This window comes from Nesoenas mayeri (assembly GCF_963082525.1).
Source record: "Nesoenas mayeri genome assembly, chromosome: 1".
Classification (NCBI taxonomy): Eukaryota; Metazoa; Chordata; class Aves; order Columbiformes; family Columbidae; genus Nesoenas; species Nesoenas mayeri.
The window spans coordinates 14,889,359-14,911,682 of NC_137541.1; the positions used below are offsets into that span (position 1 = coordinate 14,889,359).

At 37.1% G+C, this 22,324-nt stretch overlaps 1 protein-coding gene across 12 annotated transcripts in view; it reads left to right on the plus strand.

Annotated features, from left to right (window-relative positions):
- KMT2E (lysine methyltransferase 2E (inactive)) overlaps positions 1 to 22,324 on the plus strand; it is a 62,963-nt gene that overhangs the window by 15,324 nt on the left and 25,315 nt on the right. For 8 of the 12 annotated variants that reach the window (XM_080345420.1, XM_080345415.1, XM_080345418.1 and 5 more), the window contains 7 exons: positions 2,432 to 2,616; positions 11,654 to 11,765; positions 12,110 to 12,339; positions 14,733 to 14,813; positions 15,839 to 15,897; positions 20,180 to 20,352; positions 21,607 to 21,645. In XM_080345420.1, coding sequence (XP_080201546.1) covers positions 2,546 to 2,616; positions 11,654 to 11,765; positions 12,110 to 12,339; positions 14,733 to 14,813; positions 15,839 to 15,897; positions 20,180 to 20,352; positions 21,607 to 21,645 — 765 coding nt within the window. In that variant the 5' untranslated portion in view covers positions 2,432 to 2,545. Of the gene's footprint in view, positions 1 to 536; positions 551 to 2,431; positions 2,617 to 11,653; positions 11,766 to 12,109; positions 12,340 to 13,847; positions 14,043 to 14,439; positions 14,814 to 15,838; positions 15,898 to 20,179; positions 20,353 to 21,606; positions 21,646 to 22,324 lie in introns of those variants that run through there. The other 4 variants (XM_080345417.1, XM_080345411.1, XM_080345412.1 and 1 more) reach the window with 4 other exon arrangements.

Consider the following 22,324-nt stretch of genomic DNA (forward strand, 5'->3'; position numbering starts at 1 on the left):
TGGTAACCACGTCTCTTCTTTCCATGTTGAAAGTGAAAGTCTCTTGAATATATGATGGTTGGGTAACCTCAGTTGCTTTATGTAAACTTGTAGATGCCATAGCCCATGATGCAGCTAATGCAGGTTTTTCACTTCCATCAGTCTCCCAGGCATTTTTGTCTGTATTGATTTCCATTTGTTACTCTACCTGGTCAGAAATATTTAAAGAAAATTAGGCAAAAACCACACTACTACCAAAAGCAATTTTAAGTGTGAGAAATATCCATCTAAGTGAAGTTCTTGATCCCAGGCAGCAGTCTCCGATACATCTTTTATTCACTATTTGAAACACACTAAAACTGTTTTTTAGAGCTATCTAATTACAAGCATATGATAAAATCCCTATTATGGTAATGATTTGTTAGCATAGGTGAAGCTGCAGTTGATATAATGGAATAATGCTTAACCTATGATAGCTGATTTACCTAGACTAAAAAAGTTGATTGTTTCCTTTCAAATATTGAGTAGGAATTAATATTTTTTTGTTTCTTTTTCAGAAGAGTACTAAATGGTAAGCTGAATTTTCCTATAGTTGTAGATGAGGCCATTCAAGGTTCTACCCTATGGTTAAACTATATGTTGGCAGAATGAGTACTTACCTTAACTGCGAGAAGGGCTTGGGGTTTCTTTTATATCTGCTATTAAAATATTGTATTCCTGCTTTTGGTTTAAGAGGTTTTCCTTGGTGCTTTTTCTTGAAACTAGTATGTTTTTCTTTATTTTTGTGCATAGCTAGTGATGTAGTTTGACAGTTGTGATATTTGATAAGAAAATACTGAGCCGTTTACACAAGGAAAGCAAGATACCCCAGCAACTAGTTGGCCTGATTGGTTTCCAGTTTGTCGTATTTGGTGGCTCATGCAATGGGACCAAAACGCAACTTCTGCTGTCTAGAGGGAGAAGGAACTGTAGGTGGTTTAGACACTTGGGAGCATGACAAGATGTTTGACGGTAATTGCCCGACTTCAGTAGTGAGATAAAATTTAAGAAGTTAGGTGAAGACTTGGTGCCAGTTCCTACCTTAGAGGTACCTTGTAGATGCCACCTCCCCACTTCCATCATCCCAAGGCTACTGACTTTATCAGTAAAAGGAGCAAATTCAGATTTAAGTCTGCAGTGCTTTTCAGAAGTCCTTTTTATTAGTACACCATTTTTCACTGGAGGCTTGTTAGTTTTTTCGTGGCAGTCTGGTGGTGTTTGGCAAGGATGAATGTGTTAAAATATGTTGATCTCAAAACTGTTGGGCTTTTCTAGACTTCAATTAAGATACTACACTTCATCAGATGAGAGGAGTGTATTTATTAAGGCACTCTGTATGCTTCATTGCAAAGTGGTCTTTGTTCTTACTATTTTGACATTTTGGAAGGTGTTTGCAATTATTCATTATGGTATTGAAGATGGGGGTATTTTTCTTCAATTACCTAGTCACTTGTGGGAAACCTTGTCTATATTAAGCTATAAAAATGCATTAGTTTACTTATCTGTGAGTGGAGACAGCTGAGGTGCTGTGGACATCTCTCCTGTATTTAGTTGGGTGTTCTGCGGTACTCGCTAAGAGGAGTGGGAGGCTGGTAGTAACTGGTGTACAGGTGGCATCCATTGTATTGACTTGTGCAAGTCAAGCAGATTGTAGCTTTGCTCTGCAGTTGAAAAGTACTACTGATGGTTTTTTGCTACTTAAAACCCAAACAAACAGCAAAACCACACACACACAACCACCACCAAACCAACCCCACACTTCTAGAAGTGCCCCTAAATGGCTACAGTATCTTCTGATGGTGATTTATTAAAATGAATGCAAATAGTTTCATGTAATTATTGTGACTCATTAGAATGATTTTAGTTTAAAAAATACAGAATGGAAGTTACAACATTGTTTCTTTTGACATCATTAGTTAGTATGGTGAACACTGAAAGTTTTTAAGTGCAAAACCAAACTGAACAATGCTTTATAAGAAATACTTGAAAAATTATGTAACCAGATTTCTGTTGGAAGTTACAGCAACTGGGCTCTGACAATATAGAGCACTGAGCAAATGTACATTGTATTCAGTAAGTCTGCCATAAAGTGAGTCCTTTATCACCTTGCTGAATGGTTTGTTGTTGTGTTTTGTTGTTTTTTTTTTTAATCACCAGTTTAAATGATAATATTTTTGGCAGTTTGTAATATTTGTAAGTTCAAGCCTGAAGATCATCACACTCTTAAGTGTATTTGAAGTTTACAGCTTTTAAAGAAGATTTTCCTTTTGCTTGTGTAAAATTAAACTAATGTGAAATTCATTGTGACAGATAAAAGTGATTTTTGTTTTTGTTGTTGTTTAAGTACATGATGTTAAATTGTGTGATTTTAAATTTAACTGAGTCAGTCTTCTGCTTTTATTTTTTTTAACAGGGTTTGTGGATGCACTTAGATGTTTGCAATGAGCACTGTGGCTGGCATGCCCCAGTGTTTTGGATACCAATGCATAGGACTCCGTAGTAATCGAATTTATCAGAAACGAACGTCATGAGCATAGTGATCCCATTGGGGGTTGACACAGCAGATACTACTTATTTGGAAATGGCTGCAGGCTCAGAGTAAGTATGTGAACATGATTTGTAAGTTTTAGATTTATTTTTTTTTTAATTATATTTATTTCTTCTCTAGTGGGTTTTTTGAATACAGTTGGAGAAGACTTGGGACTCTCCTTAGTTTTATTGAATCTTTAATTGCTTAAATTAATAACTGTCACTTTATTGTTAAGTCAGTTTCTTCATCTTCAGGGAGACCAAAGGAGAGAAGCAAAACTGTTCTATGGATGCATATTTTTCTTGTTTGTCAGACTGAGAAATACAGATGATGCCTGGTTTGCTTTTCATACTTAAAATATTTTCCCATTTCGATGTCCTTCTAACTATATGTGAAAAAATAGTTTAATTTTGCATGTTAGGTAAATTCATTTGATGTGGTAAATTGAAAGAAAGTGGTAGTAATCAGAAAAAGGTGCCTTTATTTTTGAAGGTTGAAGACCTACCATAATTGTCTAATACCATGTCTTCACAAAGTCTTTAGGTATTGAAAAGATAGCAGAAATTTACTTGTTAATCATTCATTTCAGTTAGTAACCGTGGATAACTGTGTATAAAGGGTTACAAAATGTCAACAAAATCCTGAATTTAAGAAAATCTTCCTTTATATGAAATAAGCAAACTGAATTTCTAGGGTTTGTGGAGTTTCTTTTGGTTGGGGGGGGAGGGTGGGGTGTTTGTTTTGTGGAGAGGAGTTGTTTAGGGGTTTTTTTTGAGTTTGTGGTTGAATATCAATAGGCAAGAGTTTAGAGATTTTTCCCATCGAACATCTTTCCGTGTGTGGTATTGACCTGGCTGTTGGATGTTATACGAGGAGAAATAGCATTTTGGACACCTTTTTCCTTTTGAGAGGTAAAAGACCAAGTGATGCTAGAACTTCTACCAATATACGAAGGTACATCAACCTGTTGAGCTCTGTATATTTCAGAATAGTATCTGGAATTTTTTCCTCTGTTGCTTTTACAGTAGCAGAGTATATGATAGGTGAGGTTTTTGGAAAGAATTGGGCATCAAAACATGGTGTTAAGGATCAAGAGAGTTTGTGTAAGTTACAGTGAATCTTGTATACTTCTTTGTGTATACATAGGGGAAAAAACCCAGTTCCTTTCTTAGATCTAATAAAAAATTTTGAATTTATTATTTATGTTAAATTCAGTTGGTTTTGGTCTTTGTTTGGTTTTTTGTTTATGGTGGGGCTTTTTACCATTTCACATGCTGTTACTATTTGCCTTCCTCTGTGCCTTTCTGTACTAGTATTAAAGACTTTCATTATCTTTGGTTACCACAAAAATACATTTGCTTGTTAGTTGTTAAAACTATGGATTAGACTGACTTTGCATACACGTTTGAAATCTTTCATAAATTGAAAATAAACTTCATATAGTCCTTCATTTAACAGGCACAGTGAGTTACTAACAGGAATTTAAGGTAGGCAAGAGGTTGGTGTGGCTGAGTCAAGACCCGTTGGTCAAACTAAAGGGCAAGAAGGAAACGCACGGGCAGTGGGAGCAGGGACAGGTATCCTGGGAAGAGTATAAGGATGCTACCTTAAGGATGCTGCTGTGTAGAGATGAGGTCAGGAAGAGCAAGGTGCAGCTGGAGCTGAACTTTGCAAGGGTTGTAAAGAGTAATAAGAAGGGCTTTTTCAAGTATGTCAGCCAGAAAAGGAAGGTCAAAGAAAATGTATTCCCCCTGATTAGCAAAACTGGCAAACCAGTAACAGTGGACAAGGAGGAGGTTGAGGTACTCAGTGATATTTTTGCCTCTGTCTTTATTGGCAACCTCTCTTTCCACAAAAGTGTTTTTGCTCCGCTACCAGAAGATGGAAATGAAGGGAGAAAAGTGTCTGTATTGGGACCAGTACTGTTTATTAGCTTCATCGGTGATACAGACAGTGGGATTGAGTGCACCCTCAGCAAGTTTTCAGATGACACGCCTGAGGGACCTGAACAGGCTTGAGAAATGGGCCTGTGTGAACCTCATGAGGTTCAGTAAGGCCAAATGCAAGGTTGTGCACCTGGGTTGGGGCAACTCCCAATATGAGAACAGGCTGGGGGATGAAGGAATTGAGAGCAGCCCTGTGGAGAAGGACTTGGAGGTACTGGTGGATGAAAAACTGGATGTGAATTCTACACGGTTGCACTCACAACCCAAAAGGGCAATTGTATCCTGGGCTGCATCAAAAGAAGCCTGGCCAGCAGGTCAAGGGAGGTGATGCTCCCCCTCTGCTCTCCTGAGGCCCCACCTGGAGTACTCTGTTGACCTCTGAAGCCCTCAACACAGGACAGACATGGACCTCTTGGAGCAGGTCCAGAGGAGGCCACAAAAATGATCAGAGCACTGAAACACCGCTCCTCTGAGGACAGGCGGAGAGAGTTGGGATTGTTCAGCCTGGAGAAGAGGAGGTTCCAGGGACACCTTATCACGGCCTTTCAGTACTTAAAAGAGGCTTTTAAGAAGGATGGGGACAGACTTTTTAGTGGAGCTTGTTGTGATACGACAAGGGGTAATGGTTTTAAACTGGAAGAGGGGAGATTCAGATTAGATATAAGGAAGACATTTGTTATGATGAGGATGCTGAAACACTGGCCCAGGTTCCCCAGAGAGGTGGTAGATGCCCCATTCCTGGGGACGTTCAAGGCCAGGCTGGACACAGGGCTCTGAGCAACCTGATCTGGTTGAAGATGTCCCTGCTCATTGCAGGGGTGTTGGACTAGATGACCTTCAAACCCAAACTATTCTATGATTCTGTCAATTTAAATAGCTTACACACAGTCTTGGGAGTGTGTGCTCAGTGATATTACACTATTTAAGAAGCAAATGACTTCCAGTTTTGAAAGAAATGTTATGTACTGTGAGGAGAACCGTTGAACAGCTTTTTAAAGGGATGTATCTCTTCTGTGCTTTCAGTGGTATATGAGGCCGTTACAATTTTGTGCCGGAAGAAAACTAAGAATTTGCACATTTTGGTCACATTAATTTTTTTTAAATTATCATGAAGACTAGTTTCCTTGGTGCAGAAATTTTTTTAACTTGAATGACCCCGTTCACAGCTCTTTTCATTATCTTTTCTTGTGGTTTTCTTTTATGTTTAGAGAAGGTCATTATTCCTGAGGTTGCTGACATTCCTTTCAGATGCAGCATGCCATACTGGAATTAAAATAAATAAATATAGTTGTCAGTATAAACAAGATAGAGTTCACATTGTGCTATTTGCTTGGTACTGTGGCATGGCAACCCAGTTAGGAACTGCTTTTTTCAGATGTTAAATGACTTACCAGCTAGATTAATTCATGTCACCTCTGCCATACTTCTGCTGAAAAATGTGTAGTTGCATGATAAGCTGATTTAAAAGCCATGTTCCACTCTAAAGTGTGACAGAAAGGTGTGTCTGTAACCTACCAGATTGTACAGTTGTAAACCTGTTCTGTCACCATATGTGTTATTACCATGGATTTTGTACATTTTCTTCCAGAGAGTAACATGTTGGACATAGATTGTATTGATAGCGATCATAGATGGTCTTTGTGCAAGTTCTGGATTTTTCCCAAGAAGGAGGAGTTGGAATTTCTTCCCCGTGACTGACAGGTCCAATATTTCTTCAGCAGTTGCTGAAGCATGAGCAAACACAAGAATGGGGGAATCACAGACCTGATTATGTAGGAGAAGGGACCCTGGAAAAACTCTTGGATTAGTGCACTCTCTTAGCGCCAAGAGATTTTTCCCTCTGTTTCAAACTAGTGGCTAAGCCTATTAAAAAGGTGAATAGTTTCTCGTATTAATAATTATAGTAAATAGCCATATGGAGAATAACTCTTATTAAAAGATTTGAACACCTTAAAAATTGGGTGAAACAGCCTGTTTCTTATGTTACTTGAGCTCAGCAGTGGTGGATTGATCTTCGTAGTGCCATAGTAGACAGAACACATACATACTTTGCCTTTATTTTTAAAAGGCTTACCAACAATGAATGTCCGTGACTTCTTACTGTTGAAGACCTTGTAATAGTAAGTGGAGCCAGCCATTTTGAAAGGTTCAAAATGTGATTCTAGACTTGAGAGCGTTAGTCCTGCTTAGAGTATGAGTATAAACTACACATTGGGAAATTCTGTTTATGGTACTGCTCTCCCATTTTTCGTATCTCTATCTGTTCTTTAGAGAGAAGGCATGTATAATGAGTCTGACAACCACAGCATGGGGATCATTGTATTGAGTTCAATATCCAGGAGAAAAGATCATGAACATTGTTGTAGTCTTAAATAAATGAGAACCTACCCTCCCATTACTGTTGAAGCAGGGCTTTTTTTTTTTTTTTTTTTTTTAAGTATTTTAGGACAATGGGAAGCTTGCCAGTTCTACAGATGGTGTCAAGCCAGCCTATACTTGTAGGGCCTGCTACAAGATGCTCAGGTAGCAGAACCCACTCTGTGGTAGAGAATTAGCACTCAGTTCTTTGTTTAGGTAGTGAAGCCCATTAGATTGTCTTGAAACAGAATTCTAATACTGGTTTTCATGCAAAATACATTCCTTATCTGAGCTGACCTTCAGCTAGGTACTGCTTAGGTGTGCTGGTGCAAAGGGGAAACAAACCTGACCTCCTTGAAAATTAGATCTGTCAAACTATGGCAGATTGATGCTGTGGAAATGTTCTTGGAAGCAGGAGATGTCATTTTGAGTTCTGAACAATGTTTTCAGAAAGTATTTACCTAAGTTTTCATAGCGTGAAGCTTGTATACCCACCTGCCTTTGAAAAATTTTGGCTTTAGTGAGATATTATTTTTCATCTGAATACTTATATTTTTATAGAAATGGTTGATGGCTGCAAATTCTAAGGACTGATTGTATTTTGGGTGTTTGGTCAAAAACTCTCTCTTTTTAAATTAAACTATTACATGGTCAGAAACAAAACAGTATTTAAAAGGAATGAGGTGAGGGAGACAGGTCTTTTTGAAGAAGAATTGACTGTTTTTTAGAATTGTTGATAGTTTATTCCCTTAATATAGGTTAGCTATAAACTTGCAGGAATTGAGTTTCTGTAAACTATCTAATCTCATGTCTTGCTTATTTAATTTCTCACTAATGCCATCTGGTGGCAACATGCAGAATAGTTTCAATTAGTATTGTACTTTTAAACATGAACAGTAGGAGATGACCCAGAATATGACAGTTGTTTCACTTGCAGAATGAAAATTATTTGAGGGTTTTTTAAAAATACAGATGTCTTCGATTTTCTTATTTATTTGCAAAAATAGTATGTTTCCTGTTTCCAGGTTACAGGAATGTCTTAAATCATTGCAGCCCAAGAGCACGAGGGAAGTTCTTTTGGTGGTGCTTTTTATTTCATTCATTTTGAATATCTAGCATAGTTTTCAATTGCTAACCACACTTAACAAATCTGTATGATGTTTCAGCAAAGGGTCAGGGTAACTGACATTTATCGTGGTAACTTCAAATACATACCGTGGTAACATCAAATACGCACTGTAATACTAACATTTTAATTTTGATGAAAACTAAAAAATACCATAAATATTCCCCCGAATTTAGACACTAAGGCTGCAGATGTTTCACATGAAGCTGAAAAATGTGGTGTGCATAGAAGACTGACAAGCTTAGTGCCTCAGTTTGTTACAGGACTTTCTTATGTTCAAAAACACAACCAAGGAAAGCTTCATAGTGTTCTTTCAGATCTGAATGCTTACGCTTTTTTTTTACTGGAAACTTGCTTTTTGGGATGCCCGTGAGGATGTGAGATAGTGGCGAGATGAGAGGGGGTGCCTTGTGACTTTGAGCCCTGCTACTTGAGTAAATAATTTTTTTTAATTGATTTTTAAATTAAGTGGTATTCATGCTTTGAGCTATATAATTATATATTTTACTGAGAGGTATTCCTTTACAAAACTCTCACATTCTGAGATGCCTGTTTGAGAAGATCATCTTGACCTTTGGACAAATGGGTATTATAGTGGTTGTGTTTTCTGTTTAAGGTCAGGGTAATGCACATGGTGGGCAGAAGAGGGGTAAGTGAATTTGGTGAAGGGTGTATTAAAGTGTTGGCAGACCTGTTTGCCGGAGTTAGAGGTTGTCTGTAGCTCTGTGGAGAAATGATGCTTATTCGGTGCTGCTTGTGGGTTGAATATCCCTTTTCTATTGACTGTTAAGAGAAGCCTACAGTGATTAACTTCTGGCTTCAGTGAATGCTCCACCACTTCCTTCCCATATTTCTGTCTTCTCCACACTGTTCCCCACCTCAGTATAGCATTTAATGGATAAATGAAACAGTAGCAGTTAGGTTCAGAGCTCTGGTGAGCATCTTTTATAATGTAAAGAAATACCTGTGGCACTGCTGGACAAGCATTTGAAAAAAGCTTTGCTGAAAGCTGATGCTGCTCTAATTTTGTGTTTATGTTAAAACTTTTAATTGCCTTTGTGTCTCACCTGATTTTTCTCCCACCCTTTTTTTTTTTTGCTTTGTTCAAGTGAAAGTGTACATTTTCCCTTTTAACCCTGTACTCTGAATCTGGTTTATGAGTATTAAAATAGTTGGGGATAAATGCATTTGTTTGCTGTATTTTGTTTTGGAAGCTAAATGCTTCTGCTTCCCACAACTGTTATGCCTCTCAATTTTAAACTTGGTTCTGTTAAGTGGTTTATAAATTGCTAGAGTAGGTAGAAATAGATTTAGGGAGTAAGGTGTGTTGTCTTGCCTCATATTTTGCAAGAGATTTAGAATACCTTTTTAATTTTTGTAGGCAATTGATGAAATAGACATTACCTGTCTTTTTAGGACAGTTCCATTCTCATATCTTTTGTTGAATGCTCCCATGCTGAAGTGGCTGGTATTTAGGTCACGGTAATTTTTTTAATTTTTTTTTTTAAATGAAGGAAACTCTCCCAAATTAACTGTGGCATTCCTCAAGGATGGATGGTACCTGAATTTCCCCTGTTGAGATGCTCTTGAACTGGAGAAAGATCAGTTGATTTCTGGCCTAGTCACAACGGATGGCTAATCACTGCTTCCTTCATTGGGATTTTGGTTGGCGAGATTGTCGGAAGGACTGACTGCATGACATTAATGGTGTATGATTACTGTACAAATGCATTATGTCAGTAAATGGGTGAAGGCAAATTGTTTGGAAAGGCACAGCTTTTCCAGCTTTTGTCTGGGTTATTTATTGTTGTTGTTAGTTGATTTTTTTGTTTGCTTGTTTTTAATAATGGCTTTGAACCTGGTATATTCTGAGCTGCTTCTAGAAGATAATTCCAACAGACTCCGATAAAACTATTTTCAAGTTGAGAAGCCATGTAAGAAAGTAAACAAGGATTCTTTTGGGGGTTTATGGGGTAATGAAGTGCAAATGTTTGTCAGAGTTGGTTTTTGTCCCATGCCAGTCAGAAGTTGTGTTTCTGATGTTAGTATGTCACTTGATTTGTGCACTCAGGTGTTCACTCTCTAAAAAAAAATGCAGATGTTGACTATTAGAGATGTTTAAAAACATTGATGTTTTTTAAAAAGGCGCTGTTTCTTTGGACTTTAGAAACAAAAGTCTTCACCCAGTAGTGTTTTTAACTAGTGTTTCTTTTTAAACAGTTTTATCATGTAGTAACTTCACATGGGGAAAAAATGGGCCACCAAAACCATCAATAGGACACTTTCAAGTACATGTGAAAATATTGTATGTTGTTTTCTGAAAGCTAATGATTATTTATATTCTTACAAAAACTTTTATGAGCAAATATTAGTTGCTGCTGTCCTTTTAAATCCAAGTAATATCACTTGATGGTATAACAAAAAAGCCTCTACTGTGTTAATGTCTAAGGAAAAAAAAACCCTGATGTATATTTTAACTTAAGAAATATCAAGTGTATGAAAAAAATGAAGGAATTATTGTTATATTTGTGATGGAAAATAGACTTCAAGCATAATAAAATGAGAAAAGTGAACCAGGCTTTGTGATGCAAGTCAAAAGCTATTTCAGTTTTAGATACTGATATTTTGCCCTGCCTTTCAGTGTTTTTAAAAAAATATCTTTAACTCTGGGTTCTTGTGAAATCTGTTGAAGTGTGATTGAATCATATGGTGCAATGAAAAAAATACAAGTTACTGACTAAGAGTGTTGAAGTCATGAGTGTATATATGTGTTTGCATGTGCACCTGAATGTCACTGCTGAGAAGAGGTAATGAAAGTGTAATTGGTACAATTTCTTATGCTCAAAGATCTTTCTATTTCAATATTCCTTTATCTTTCTTTTCTTTCATGTTGTGGTTTAGTGCATATAATCCATCATTTGTATAGTAAAGGCGGCACTGCCTTTCACTGCACAAACCTTCTCTTGCAAATTTTTATCATTTTCTTTAAAGATAAATTAGTAAACTGCCTTTTTAGGTAGATTTGTCCTACTTTACAACTTCTGTTCGTAGAAGCAGTGCTCTGTTGCCTCATGTGCTGGCTGGTGTGGGTGGTTGCGGGTGGTGCATGATGCTGCTGGGATGTCTCTGTGGATGGGACAAGACAGCTGCTGTGGGGGGCACTGACAGGTTGCAGCACTCTGAATTACTGCTGTTATCTTTCGTCAGAATTAAGCTCAAGTCCTTTCTGCAGCTTTGGTACAGCTATCTAGACTTGAGTGTACAGGCTGATGTATCCCTGACAAAGTGCGTAACACGCTTTTCTGTCACAGATTTCCAGGTTATATCATGTGATTCAGCATGCGCTTTTTTTTTTTTTGAGAAAAATTTTGTAACTCTGTAGAGGTATAACTTCTGCCACTTCGGAAGCTTCATTTTAAATGAAAGAGGAAAGTTGGGTTCCCCCCCTCCTTTTCTTTTTTTTTTTGGGGGGGGGGGGGGGAGGTGAGGCGGGGGGGGGGAGACACGGGCAGTGAGGGGGTTGTTGCAAGTTTTTTACCCCCACGTCCCACTTTAGCTTGTTCCTTTAAAGAGGAACAGCAGGCAGTTAATTAGAAGTTGTGCAATGAGTACCTGTAATTTCTTAATATAAATTACACATTAATTGTATTTATTCTTCTGTTTTTTGCCTTGCAGACCAGAATCTGTAGAAGCTAGCCCCGTGGTAGTTGAAAAATCGAACAGTTATCCACACCAGTTGTATACCAGCAGCTCGCATTCACACAGTTACATTGGTTTGCCCTATGCGGTAAGTTTCATTCTAAGTATTCTGTACAAAAGATGTAAAATATGCTGCTCTTAACTAGAAAACTCTTATTCATGCTTACATTTTTATATTTTACTGGGAGTTGGGGTAAGTTGATTAAAGATGATTGGTTACAAGCAGAATACAGAACATAGTGCACTTAGATGTAAAACATAGTTGGAAAGGTAAATAAACAAGAATGAACTATGACAGAAACAACATTTAAACTATTACTAACAAATAAGTCTCTGAAGTTCTTTACAAAGTGAATTCTTATACTTTGGCTTAAATAACCATCAGTGTATGAATATCTAAGAGCTATAACTTCTCTTTCAACAAATATGTAGGACCATAACTATGGTGCTCGGCCTCCTCCAACGCCTCCGGCTTCTCCTCCTCCATCAGTGCTTATAAGCAAGAATGAAGTAGGCATATTTACCACTCCCAACTTTGATGAAACCTCCAGTGCTACCACCATCAGTACATCAGAGGATGGAAGCTATGGAACTGATATTACCAGATGCATTTGTGGCTTTACACATGATGATGGATATATGATCTGTTGTGACAAATGCAGGTAATTAATATTAAAGTAATTAAAAATATAAACATTACTTAAAACTTCAATCTGCACTGATAGTAAGTGTAACTAAATGGTGTTTTAATTATGTTGAGTCATAGGAAATTTCCCTCCATCAAAACAGTGTTTAAAGGTTGTATGGCTTTTTAATAGGCAAGGTAGTTGGTTAAGGGCAGTGAGAATTTTGTACTTGATTCCATTCTGTCTCAACTTGTCATGTTAATTTGTTCATGCATTTGCTTGTGCATTGTTGCTTAATAAGGGTATATATTTTTCCCCCATAAAAAGGATATCTCTTTGGTATTTTGTCCAAGTTATTTGTTAGTGTGGTGAAATAAAGACCTACGGGCTGATTCTTAACCTGCATGTACTGGTAATTTGCATTTTGGTAAATTATGCATATGTAAATTGAGTAACTTGAAGGATGCAAAACAATCTACAAGAAAATTCTCAAGTATTGCTTTCTGTGGGCATGATGTTTCTGATTTTCGGAGGACATAGTTTTAAGAATTTTTATAACTATGAAAAGACTAACCTAGATTCTTAGGGGAGAAGCTGAAGTTAAACTTGCGTGTTCACGCATAAGGACCTACTTGATCATGGTAAAATAAGCAGGTGCTATTAAATACTTGGAATAACAACCTTAAAAAATTTTTAGAGCCGATATACTTAACAAGAGGGCACAAATCTCAGGTTTCTGGACTTGCTCAGTATTAGCCTGTATTTTTACATTCGTAACACCTAATGAATGCTGCTGATTTTATTAAGAGTCTCGTGTATTTCTAAAATGATTGTTTTGGCTAATTCAAAGATGAATTTGAGCTCCATTCTTCTGTCTGCTTATGTAACAAGCTTGTTATTAATTTTTGATGATCTCTGATTCCAATAACCCTTTCCCTTATTTTGAAATGTATTTTGATCTTCTCTCAGCAGTGGAGCTGTAGGCAGTCACCAGTTAGGTAACACCTGCTTCTTTTGAAGATATGATTCTCTGTGAGGAGCTGGAGAGAGTTGTGATAAATTCACAAGTGGGAAGATAATGATTTCTGTGTCCCAGTAGTTTCTAGCATTGTGGGGATGAGCATGAACTCCTGTCCTGAGTTAGCCTTCAGTCCAGCAAGCAGCCTCGCTGCCCTGACTGCGGGGAGCAGTTGAAGCTCTTCCTATGTTGCACAACAGTGCTACCAGTCAGAGTCATAGAATTGTTTTGGTTGGAAAAGACCCTTAAGATCACGGATTCCAACTGCTAGCCTAGCACTGCCAAGCCCACCTCCAAACCATGTTCCTAAGCACCACAGCTACATGTCTCTTAAACAGCTCCAGGGATGGTGACTCAACAACTTCCCTGGGCAGCCTGTCCCAGTGACTGACAACTCTTTCCATTAAGTTTTTCTTCATATCCAGTCTAAACTTCCCCCGGTGCAATTGAGGCTGTTTTGTCTTGTCCTGTTGCTTGTTACCTGGGAGAGGAAACCAACACCCTCCATGCTACAACCTCCTTTCAGGTAGTTGTAGACAGCGGTAAGGTCTCCCCTCAGCCTCCTGTTCTCCAGGCCAAACAACCCCAGTTCCCTCAGCTGCTCCTCATCAGACTTGTGCTCCAGACACTTCACCAGCTTCCTTGCTCTTCTTTGGACATGCACCAGCACCTCAGTGTCTTTGTTGCCACAGGAGGCCCAAAACTGAACACAGGATTCGAGGTACGGCCTCACCAGTGCCCAGTACAGGGGAAAAATCACTGCCCTAGTCCTACTCGCCACACTGTTCCTGATACAAGCCAAGATGCTGTTGGCCTTCTTGGCCACCTGGGCACACTGCTGGCTCATGTTCAGCTGCTGTTGGTCAACACTCCCAGGTCCTTTTCCCCCAGGCACTTTCCAGACACTCTTCCCTGAGCCTGTAGTGGTGCATGGGGTGTTTGTATAAAAACATATATAAGTACAACATGTATTTGTATGTTTAATATAGAAAAGTAGAAATAATATAGATATATTTATAAAAGGAAATGAAATAATTTAAAAGCAGAAGTCTTGTTACTGAGGGTATTTGCCTTTATCTTGTTCTCCATTGTGATAATTTACCATTTTTTATTTCCAGTGTTAGAGAAAAAATTCCAAGTGGGAAAATGAGTCTAAAGAAGCAGAGAGACACCAGGAGACAACCACGAGATTGGAATTACAGTGATCAGTGGAATAGAAAATCAGCTAGCAGAGTGGTGGTGAAGACAGCAATTGAGATGTAGTTTTAGGCAGTGTTCAATCTGAGTAAAGGTCATGATGAAAAAAAGAATGTGCCTCTCTCTCTCTGTGTCTGCGTGTGTGTGTACTATAGACACAGTTTTAAAAATAGTGCTTAAAATAATAAGGTCTCTTTGGTTTTTTTTTTTTAAGTGTCTGGCAGCACATTGACTGCATGGGGATTGACAGGCAGCATATTCCTGACACATACCTGTGTGAACGTTGTCAACCAAGGTGAGTATTTCAACTTTTGAACTCCAGATAACTAGAATAAGTGGACAATGTAAAAAGAGGAGGTGCTAAAACACCCAACAGATTAAACACAGACCAGGTAGCGTAATCCAGCTGATTCTTGTTAAAGGAGCTACATTTCTGGTGCAGATGATCTTACAAGTCTCCATTCAGCTTCACAGTAGTGATTGTTTCACCTCACTAGGCGGCAGGGGTAAACCCTTGAAATGCTTATCGAAATAGCAATGATTTCTAGATCCTTTCCCAGGCTGACTGATGTGGATAGTCCATTCCATATTTCATTCATGGCTGTCATATGTTGAGAACCCTTAACAGCAGTGTTTTCAGGTCAGCTGCCCCACCAGTATTTCTCACTGTCTTCTGTTTTTATGGCCCACTTCCAATATGCTGCCCTGCTCACTTGGAGAATTTCTTGCTCATTAATTTGTATCCCCTCCACTTGAAGTCATATGATGTGACAAGGAGGGCATTTTGTTCTGACTGTCTGGTAGGTAGATTATATCTGACTGTCATCATAGATATCGGGTGATGTAGAGTATAAAATGCTACTTACGTTGCAGATTGTTAATTAAATTGTGAATAAAAGACATGCATGTTCAGATAATTTTAATTACCAATAAATGATTCTTTTATTTCTGAGAAATAGTTTGGTACTTGTTGTTGGAGAATATGTGTTTTGAATCATGACAGTTGTTTTGAAGAATCTGCAGGAAAATGGTTTAATGCCTGCTTATCTGTAATCCGTGGACCAAATGTCAATCTTTCTTCTGAGCGATGAAGTTTTGTTATGTTTTCAAGTGATTTGGATATTTGTATGTGTTTTGCATTACAGCGGAAAGGAACAGTACTTGAAAAAGCATCAGTTGTGTATCTAAACATTCAGCTAGTCTACTGTTTATTAGTTTAATAGTAAATGGGAAATGGTAACTATGGAAAGGTCTTTTGATACTTAGATGTATTAATGCGTAAGTGTGAAGAACAGTATACCATTTATGTTTTTATTTCAGGAGTTTAGATAAAGAAAGGGCAGTGCTGTTGCAACGAAGGAAAAGGGAAAATATGTCAGGTGAGTAAAGCTTAAAAACGTTTCCTCAGTAAAGGTTATAAAAAACTGTGTAGACTTCAGAGTTGTATACACAGTTCGTGCAATTTTGATAGCCTTCAGCATGTAAGGTTCAGTAAATCAATGTCTTTTACTTGACTTTATCGTTACCAAGATAACGATATATCAGAGTTGTTGCAGTTCCACATGTTTTATTAAAGGTTGTCACCACTGCCTTTTTTCTTATCATTGTGGAATGGTTCTATATGTTTGAACATTGTTGAAGTTTCATAATAATTAATGTAGCTTTTATAGTAACTACTTTGATTAAGCTACTGAAGATAAGATGGAAAAGGTTCAGGTTTCTTCTGCGATAAGAGAGAATTAATAAGTCTACTTCCTTGGGGGGAGGGGGGGTGTGTGGAATTCACAGCAATGTCATTTTCTCCTTCATAGTATGGGATATTTGTGTCCTCACACTAATCTCTCAAAACCATTCCATTGCAGGTGATATTCCTGTCTCTTAAGAATTACATAATTTTGAGATTTAAAACAATCTTGCATTGTTTTGGGAGGGAATCCTAGTTCTGATTTGCTGGCTGTAGAGTTGTGTGTGTGTATTGGTATTTTGGAGAGTTCAGTTTGACCACAAGCAAAATTGCTGAACTTAGGTAATAAATTATATGATGTTTTGGGGTTTTTTTGGTCTTTAACTAGATGAGGCTTGTAGTGCAAGTGCTTGTTTTAGTCTCTATATTTTATTAAATTAGCTCTCCTACCATTTATAGAATTTTGATGGCCTAGCTTCTTAGTTCTGTCCAGCCATTACCAAAACATGTTGTGGCTTTCTTGGTTGACAGGTGATACCTTCAAGCTCTATTACAACAGTCATAGTCTTGGAGGAAGTAGTTTTCCTAAACATTACATGTTTTACTTTCAAATAATGTCTGTGAAGTACTGGGGTATGTGCAAGTATGTGTTAGGATTTCTTAAAAAAAAATACCCTGTAGATAAGGTCCTCCTGCCTACTTCATATGCCTTCAGAAAATCTGAAGTGTGTGATGTGGGTCTAGAAGTTTGTGTGGCTTAATAGTGGTTCTTGATACGGTTGACACTTTGCTGTTTAGCACTAAGCGGCCTTAACTTCCTTAAAGCCATTAATGCCTTACTTTGAACACTGCAGTAATTTTTTTATTTTGTCTGTTTTCATTTTAACAAAACCATACTTACTTTATAAAGTTTTGGTTGACCTGCTAGATGGTACGATTTTCAATTAGAATTTTAAATTAATTTTTGCTGATTCTAATAAAATAATAGAACAAGTACATTTTTAATTCATTTGGAGTTAATGAGTTCACTAAGTGATATGATATTGTGAGAATGAACTTGAATTTGCATACAGTGTAGGGCAAGTTGATGGTCTGAGCTCTTTAAGTCATCTCTTAGGATTTGTAGCCACACTATCTGATCATTTAATATAAACTTTAAGGAAGAGTCAAAATCTTAGCAGCAGCTGAAGAAGAGATTTTACCTTTAAGTTAGTGTTCAGCTCTCCTTAATCCTGATGATCAGTCTTTTAAATCTGTTCTGTGCTTTGAATAGGTAAAGAAATACTAACTGGTAGGTCTTAAGTATCAAAACAGAGTAAAAACGAAGATAAATTCTAATCCTGTTTAGTCTAAGACTCAGTATTAATTATTATGATTCATAATACTTGAACATATGCTTGCATCTCTAGTTAACTTTCACTTGACTAAATGCACTTTCTGTATGTTGGCTGATGATAGATGATTCAATCTGACTTAAAATAATTCTGGATATGAGCTGTCTACTATAAGACATAAGTAAAAATGTCCAATTTTCATAGAAGATTCCAAGTAAGAAAAGCAAAACTGACGTCAGTTTGAATGTATCTAATGCATGTTTTAAGTATTCAACAGCAGCAGAATGTTAATTTTATGAACAACTTAGTAATAAGTTACAGGTGGTTTATTAAATATGAGATTGCATTATTTGGATGTTCTTTGAGTAAGTATATATTTAGGGCTTTTGTTTTAGTCTTAAATATAATAGGGCTTTTCATTTAGATATGAGAACACAGTAGAATGTTTTTTCTTTTAAAGAATTCTAAAGAGTTGCTGCTTTAGTCATGTTGCATCCAAAGCTAAACAGTGGGGAGCAAGCCGTAGGTCAGTTGGCTTGCCTCAAAAAAAAAAGAGATTTTTAAGTGAACATTTCAAATGATATAAAATTTGGTGAGAGTCTTGAACTTTTAGGCATAACCACTTCACCTTTTTTCCTGGGCAAAAATTATAACCCGTTGTTCTGGGGCCTGTAGTTGTGTGTGGTGGTGTTTGTTTTGTTGTTCTGGTGTAAAAGTGTAATTCTGGTGCAGTTTACTGTGTTTTGGTTTGCTTACTGCGTTCCAGTGGAGTGAGCAGCTTTGTTAAGCCCCATGTCACTTGTATCCTGGATGCTTTGGTTTTGGGTTGGTTTTTTTTTGATTATTTTAAGATATAGTATCTAGACACATAAAACTTGGTCAAGGATGTTGCTTCAAGCTGTCTGGTCTTGAAGTTGGTGGTGATGAAATCACTTACTGCTTATGGGGAAATGAGTCTGGGCCCGTAACTGCTTGTGAAATTTGGAGAGTTTATATCTTGCCTTCCAAGATGCTAAATCTTCCCTTAGTGTGCTTTCCTAAGGTTCTTCAAAGTGAAAGCTGGTTATGTAGGTTAGGAAGGAGTGTCTCAAAACAACTCTGTGTAATTACATGTTTGGTTGAGGTAATTATTCTTTACAGTAAGTTAGGGCACAGTGTAGACAACAATATTGAAATGTTGCTTCTGTAAGGAAGGCAGTGTTTTGTGGGGGGAGGTTAGGGTGGGCAGGAGGAGAAGTTTGCCTGTGACATAGTGATTCTCTACCTACTGATGTATGGACTATAAACATTGACAGTTTCAAGAGGGCCTTGGGTTTTCATTTCTCAATCATTGGTTATTCTGCTAGTCATTATGCTTTGATTAGATATCTCTTGATGTGTTGTTTTGCTTTTTAGTGCTAGTTCAGAAAATAGTACCAGCAGAGAGGTAAATAAATTCAGAAAACCTCATCAGCTCCTAATACATAAAGTATAATGATGTGCCTAATAAATGGTTGAAAAGAACAACCAAGATGGTAAAATTGGATTGCTTACTATGCACAGAAGAATCCTATTAAGGAATGTTGTCAGCAAGAAAAATCCAGAGTAACCAGTAGCTGGAGTTCTTTATTTAGTAAAGAAGGTTTCTGGAATTAGGACTATTGAATGCATTGATCAAGGTAACATCCTTCTGAGCTCAGAGGGGATGCTTTCTCTGCTCTCATATTATATGTAAAGCCTGATTCTATGCAGTTTCAGAAAAAGTCCTGCTTAGCATCAAGTAGGTGTACTGAAGGTAGAATATTTGTAAAAGCTGCTAAAATACAAGAAGTCTGTACTGAGCATATGTGAACAGCTATCTCCTATGTGCACCATCTCTCTTGCAATCCTTCCCATACTTCACAGCCTTTCATCTTGACAGAACTAGGGTAATCCTATTTCAGGTCAGGAGATGTATTTGTCTGACATAAATGCTGATGTATGCTAAATTTCAGGGTTTGCCTTTTATGTCTGCAGGTACACAGCACAAAGAAAAAATATCTATCAGTTTGTGTATGGTCTTGTTTTAATCAGTAAAATACACTTGTCTTTTGTCTTCCCTGAGCAGAAGAATGTTATTGTTGGGGGATTTTGAGAAGAGGAGGTGTTTGGCTAAATCGACATATTTATGCTGAGAAAGGCACTTGACACCGCAAATTGCAGCTGAAATAGTTGATTACAGCTTACACATGACTGATTAATAGGGCTGCACAAGAAATGCTGGGCAGTCATTAATTTTAAACCTCTGTAGAATAGTCATCTGAGAGAATCCTGACACCATATTACAAGTAAAAGCTATATATGCAAGTGAACAAGTTAACAAATTTCTTCAGCATTTTTGTTCTGATTCTAATTTTACTTATAATGGAATATGAGAATACAATTCCATTCAGAGAATGGAATTAATCAACTATATTTTTCTTACCTGACATTACAACATCTGCTAATTACCAGCTTCTCGTTGGTCATTCCTTTTCATGCTGTTGCAACTGTTGGTGAATTTTGCATATGAGTGCTTGAAGAATTTGTCAGTATGCATTTTTATTTTTTAAAAGCAGGTGTGGAGTAGTGAATGATCTTTCTACAGTATTTGATTTTTTTACACAATCTTTTTTTGTTTTCAAGATGGGGATACCAGCGCAACCGAGAGTGGTGATGAGGTTCCTGTGGAACTGTATACTGCTTTTCAACATACACCAACTACAATTACTTTAACTGCTACAAGAGTTACAAAAATCAATGATAAGAAAAGGAAGAAAAGTGGAGAGAAAGAACAGAACATAGCAAAATGTAAAAAAGTAAGCAAATGTAATTTCTCTTTTATAACTCTGTGTTATCAATATAGCCATGTGATGTCTCTTACGAAGAGCCTGATTTTTAAAACTGGTGTCTATTGTTATAATAATATTTTACTACCTAAGTTTAGATCGAAATGTAAAACTCTGCAATAGAAGATACAGTCTTCCCTGCCTCCCCTTCCCCACCCTCCACTCCCCCTTAATTCAAGTTAATATGTACTATCCATGAAAGTTCAATTTTATTATTGGGGCAGAATTTGTAAGGAAGAATTGCATTTACTGCACCACTTGATCTAGTAGCAGTGGGACGGAATAGGCTTTGGATACTCAAAGAAGAATTCTCTGTCTGAAAGTCTTCAATTGTGGTTGTTTAAAGTTCAGAAAAGTTTGCTGTCAGTTGTCCTAATGTGACTTTATGTCCATTTATTTGAGTTGAAATGGTGTGAAAGGTAGCTACTAAACTGCTTTGGTAAACAGGATATTGATGTTATCATTTATACTTGTAGCTAAACAGTATACACTGTGGGAGGACAAATATAATGTATATGAAGAAATAAAGTATGTGGAATTTCCTAAACTAACGAGTTCCTTTCTAGAGTTCAGTTTTACTGGCTTGGATGGAAATTTTTTCCTTTAAAACTAGAAACCAGAATTAGTTACCAATATATTTTTGGAAATCTTGAGTAAAATATTTCCTTTTGAATGAACGTGTCTGAACATAAATTTACTACCACATAGTCTTCTGTTACCTCCCAAAATTGTGTGAGATAATTTAATGAATGAGATTTTGTTGTTGAATGACAAACTTATTTCAAAAGTTAACATTATAGGACATCTGTGACCCCTGCTTCCTGTCCCCTCTGCACAAATAGTTTAGTGAGGGATGTGGGAAATTTACAGGTTTACCTGATAAGTAGGGTCCGTTCTATAAGTAACTTTTCTGTTACTTTGCCTTGAATTCTGAGATACTAGAGAGTCATGGTGTAATATGGGAGAAAGGTAAGCGTACCTGGGCTGCTAGGTCTGACATCCAGTATGCACTTAGCATGGAATGCTGAATTGGTTTTTAAAATATATTTTAAGAGATGTAACCTCTTGCCTCTTTGAGGTTTCTACGTACTTTGTTCTGTTGTCGTCTTGCATGTTTATTGAGAATGGTCCATACTGAAAAACTGTTAATTCATTAAAAGATTTTGAATTCCTTAAGAGATTCTGTATTTTCTCAAAAAATACAAATATCTGATTTTGTTTCAGGCATTTCGAGAAGGATCCAGGAAATCTTCACGAGTAAAGGTAATGAGATTTTTGTTTTGTTTTAAACCTTAATTGTACATTACTTAAATAATATGAAGGATCAGGAGTGCAATTGGGGCTATTCATTAAGCACTAAAATACTTTTGATAACTAATGTACTACATATGCATCATAGTAGTTTTAAATCAAGGTATGAGCACTACATCTTTGTTCTGCTAAGTTAACTGAAATGGTGTAGTGTCATTTTTCATTCTGAAAATACTTGGTTTTCAAGAGCTGGTGGAGGAATTAGGGCTTGTTTGTGCTTTGCAAGGGCATAAAGTTGAGTGCAGACTTCAGTTGAACTTAGTAGCTCCAGCTTTTCATAGTTCTAATCAGCAAAGGAGTGAAATAGCAATATTGCATTTCAAAGCTAAACTAGCCGTTCTGCTCTGTTGTACCTCTATGTATTCACCTGGGGGACTCTACTTACTAGTGCTGGCATAGTTTAAGGAATCATGTTGAGATGTCTGCTTTCTAAGATTTAAGTGTTTAAGCAGTCTTTAAATTTTCTGTGAGATAAAAATCTACATGGTGTGAAAAACTAGGTATTGCCTGTAGTTTATTCATCCTTGAGATATATAAAAATGAATGGGACACAATTTACACTTCAAATGTATAATATGTGACTTGAATAGCGAAGACAGAATTGGGGGATCTATTTTGTGCTTTTTGCATA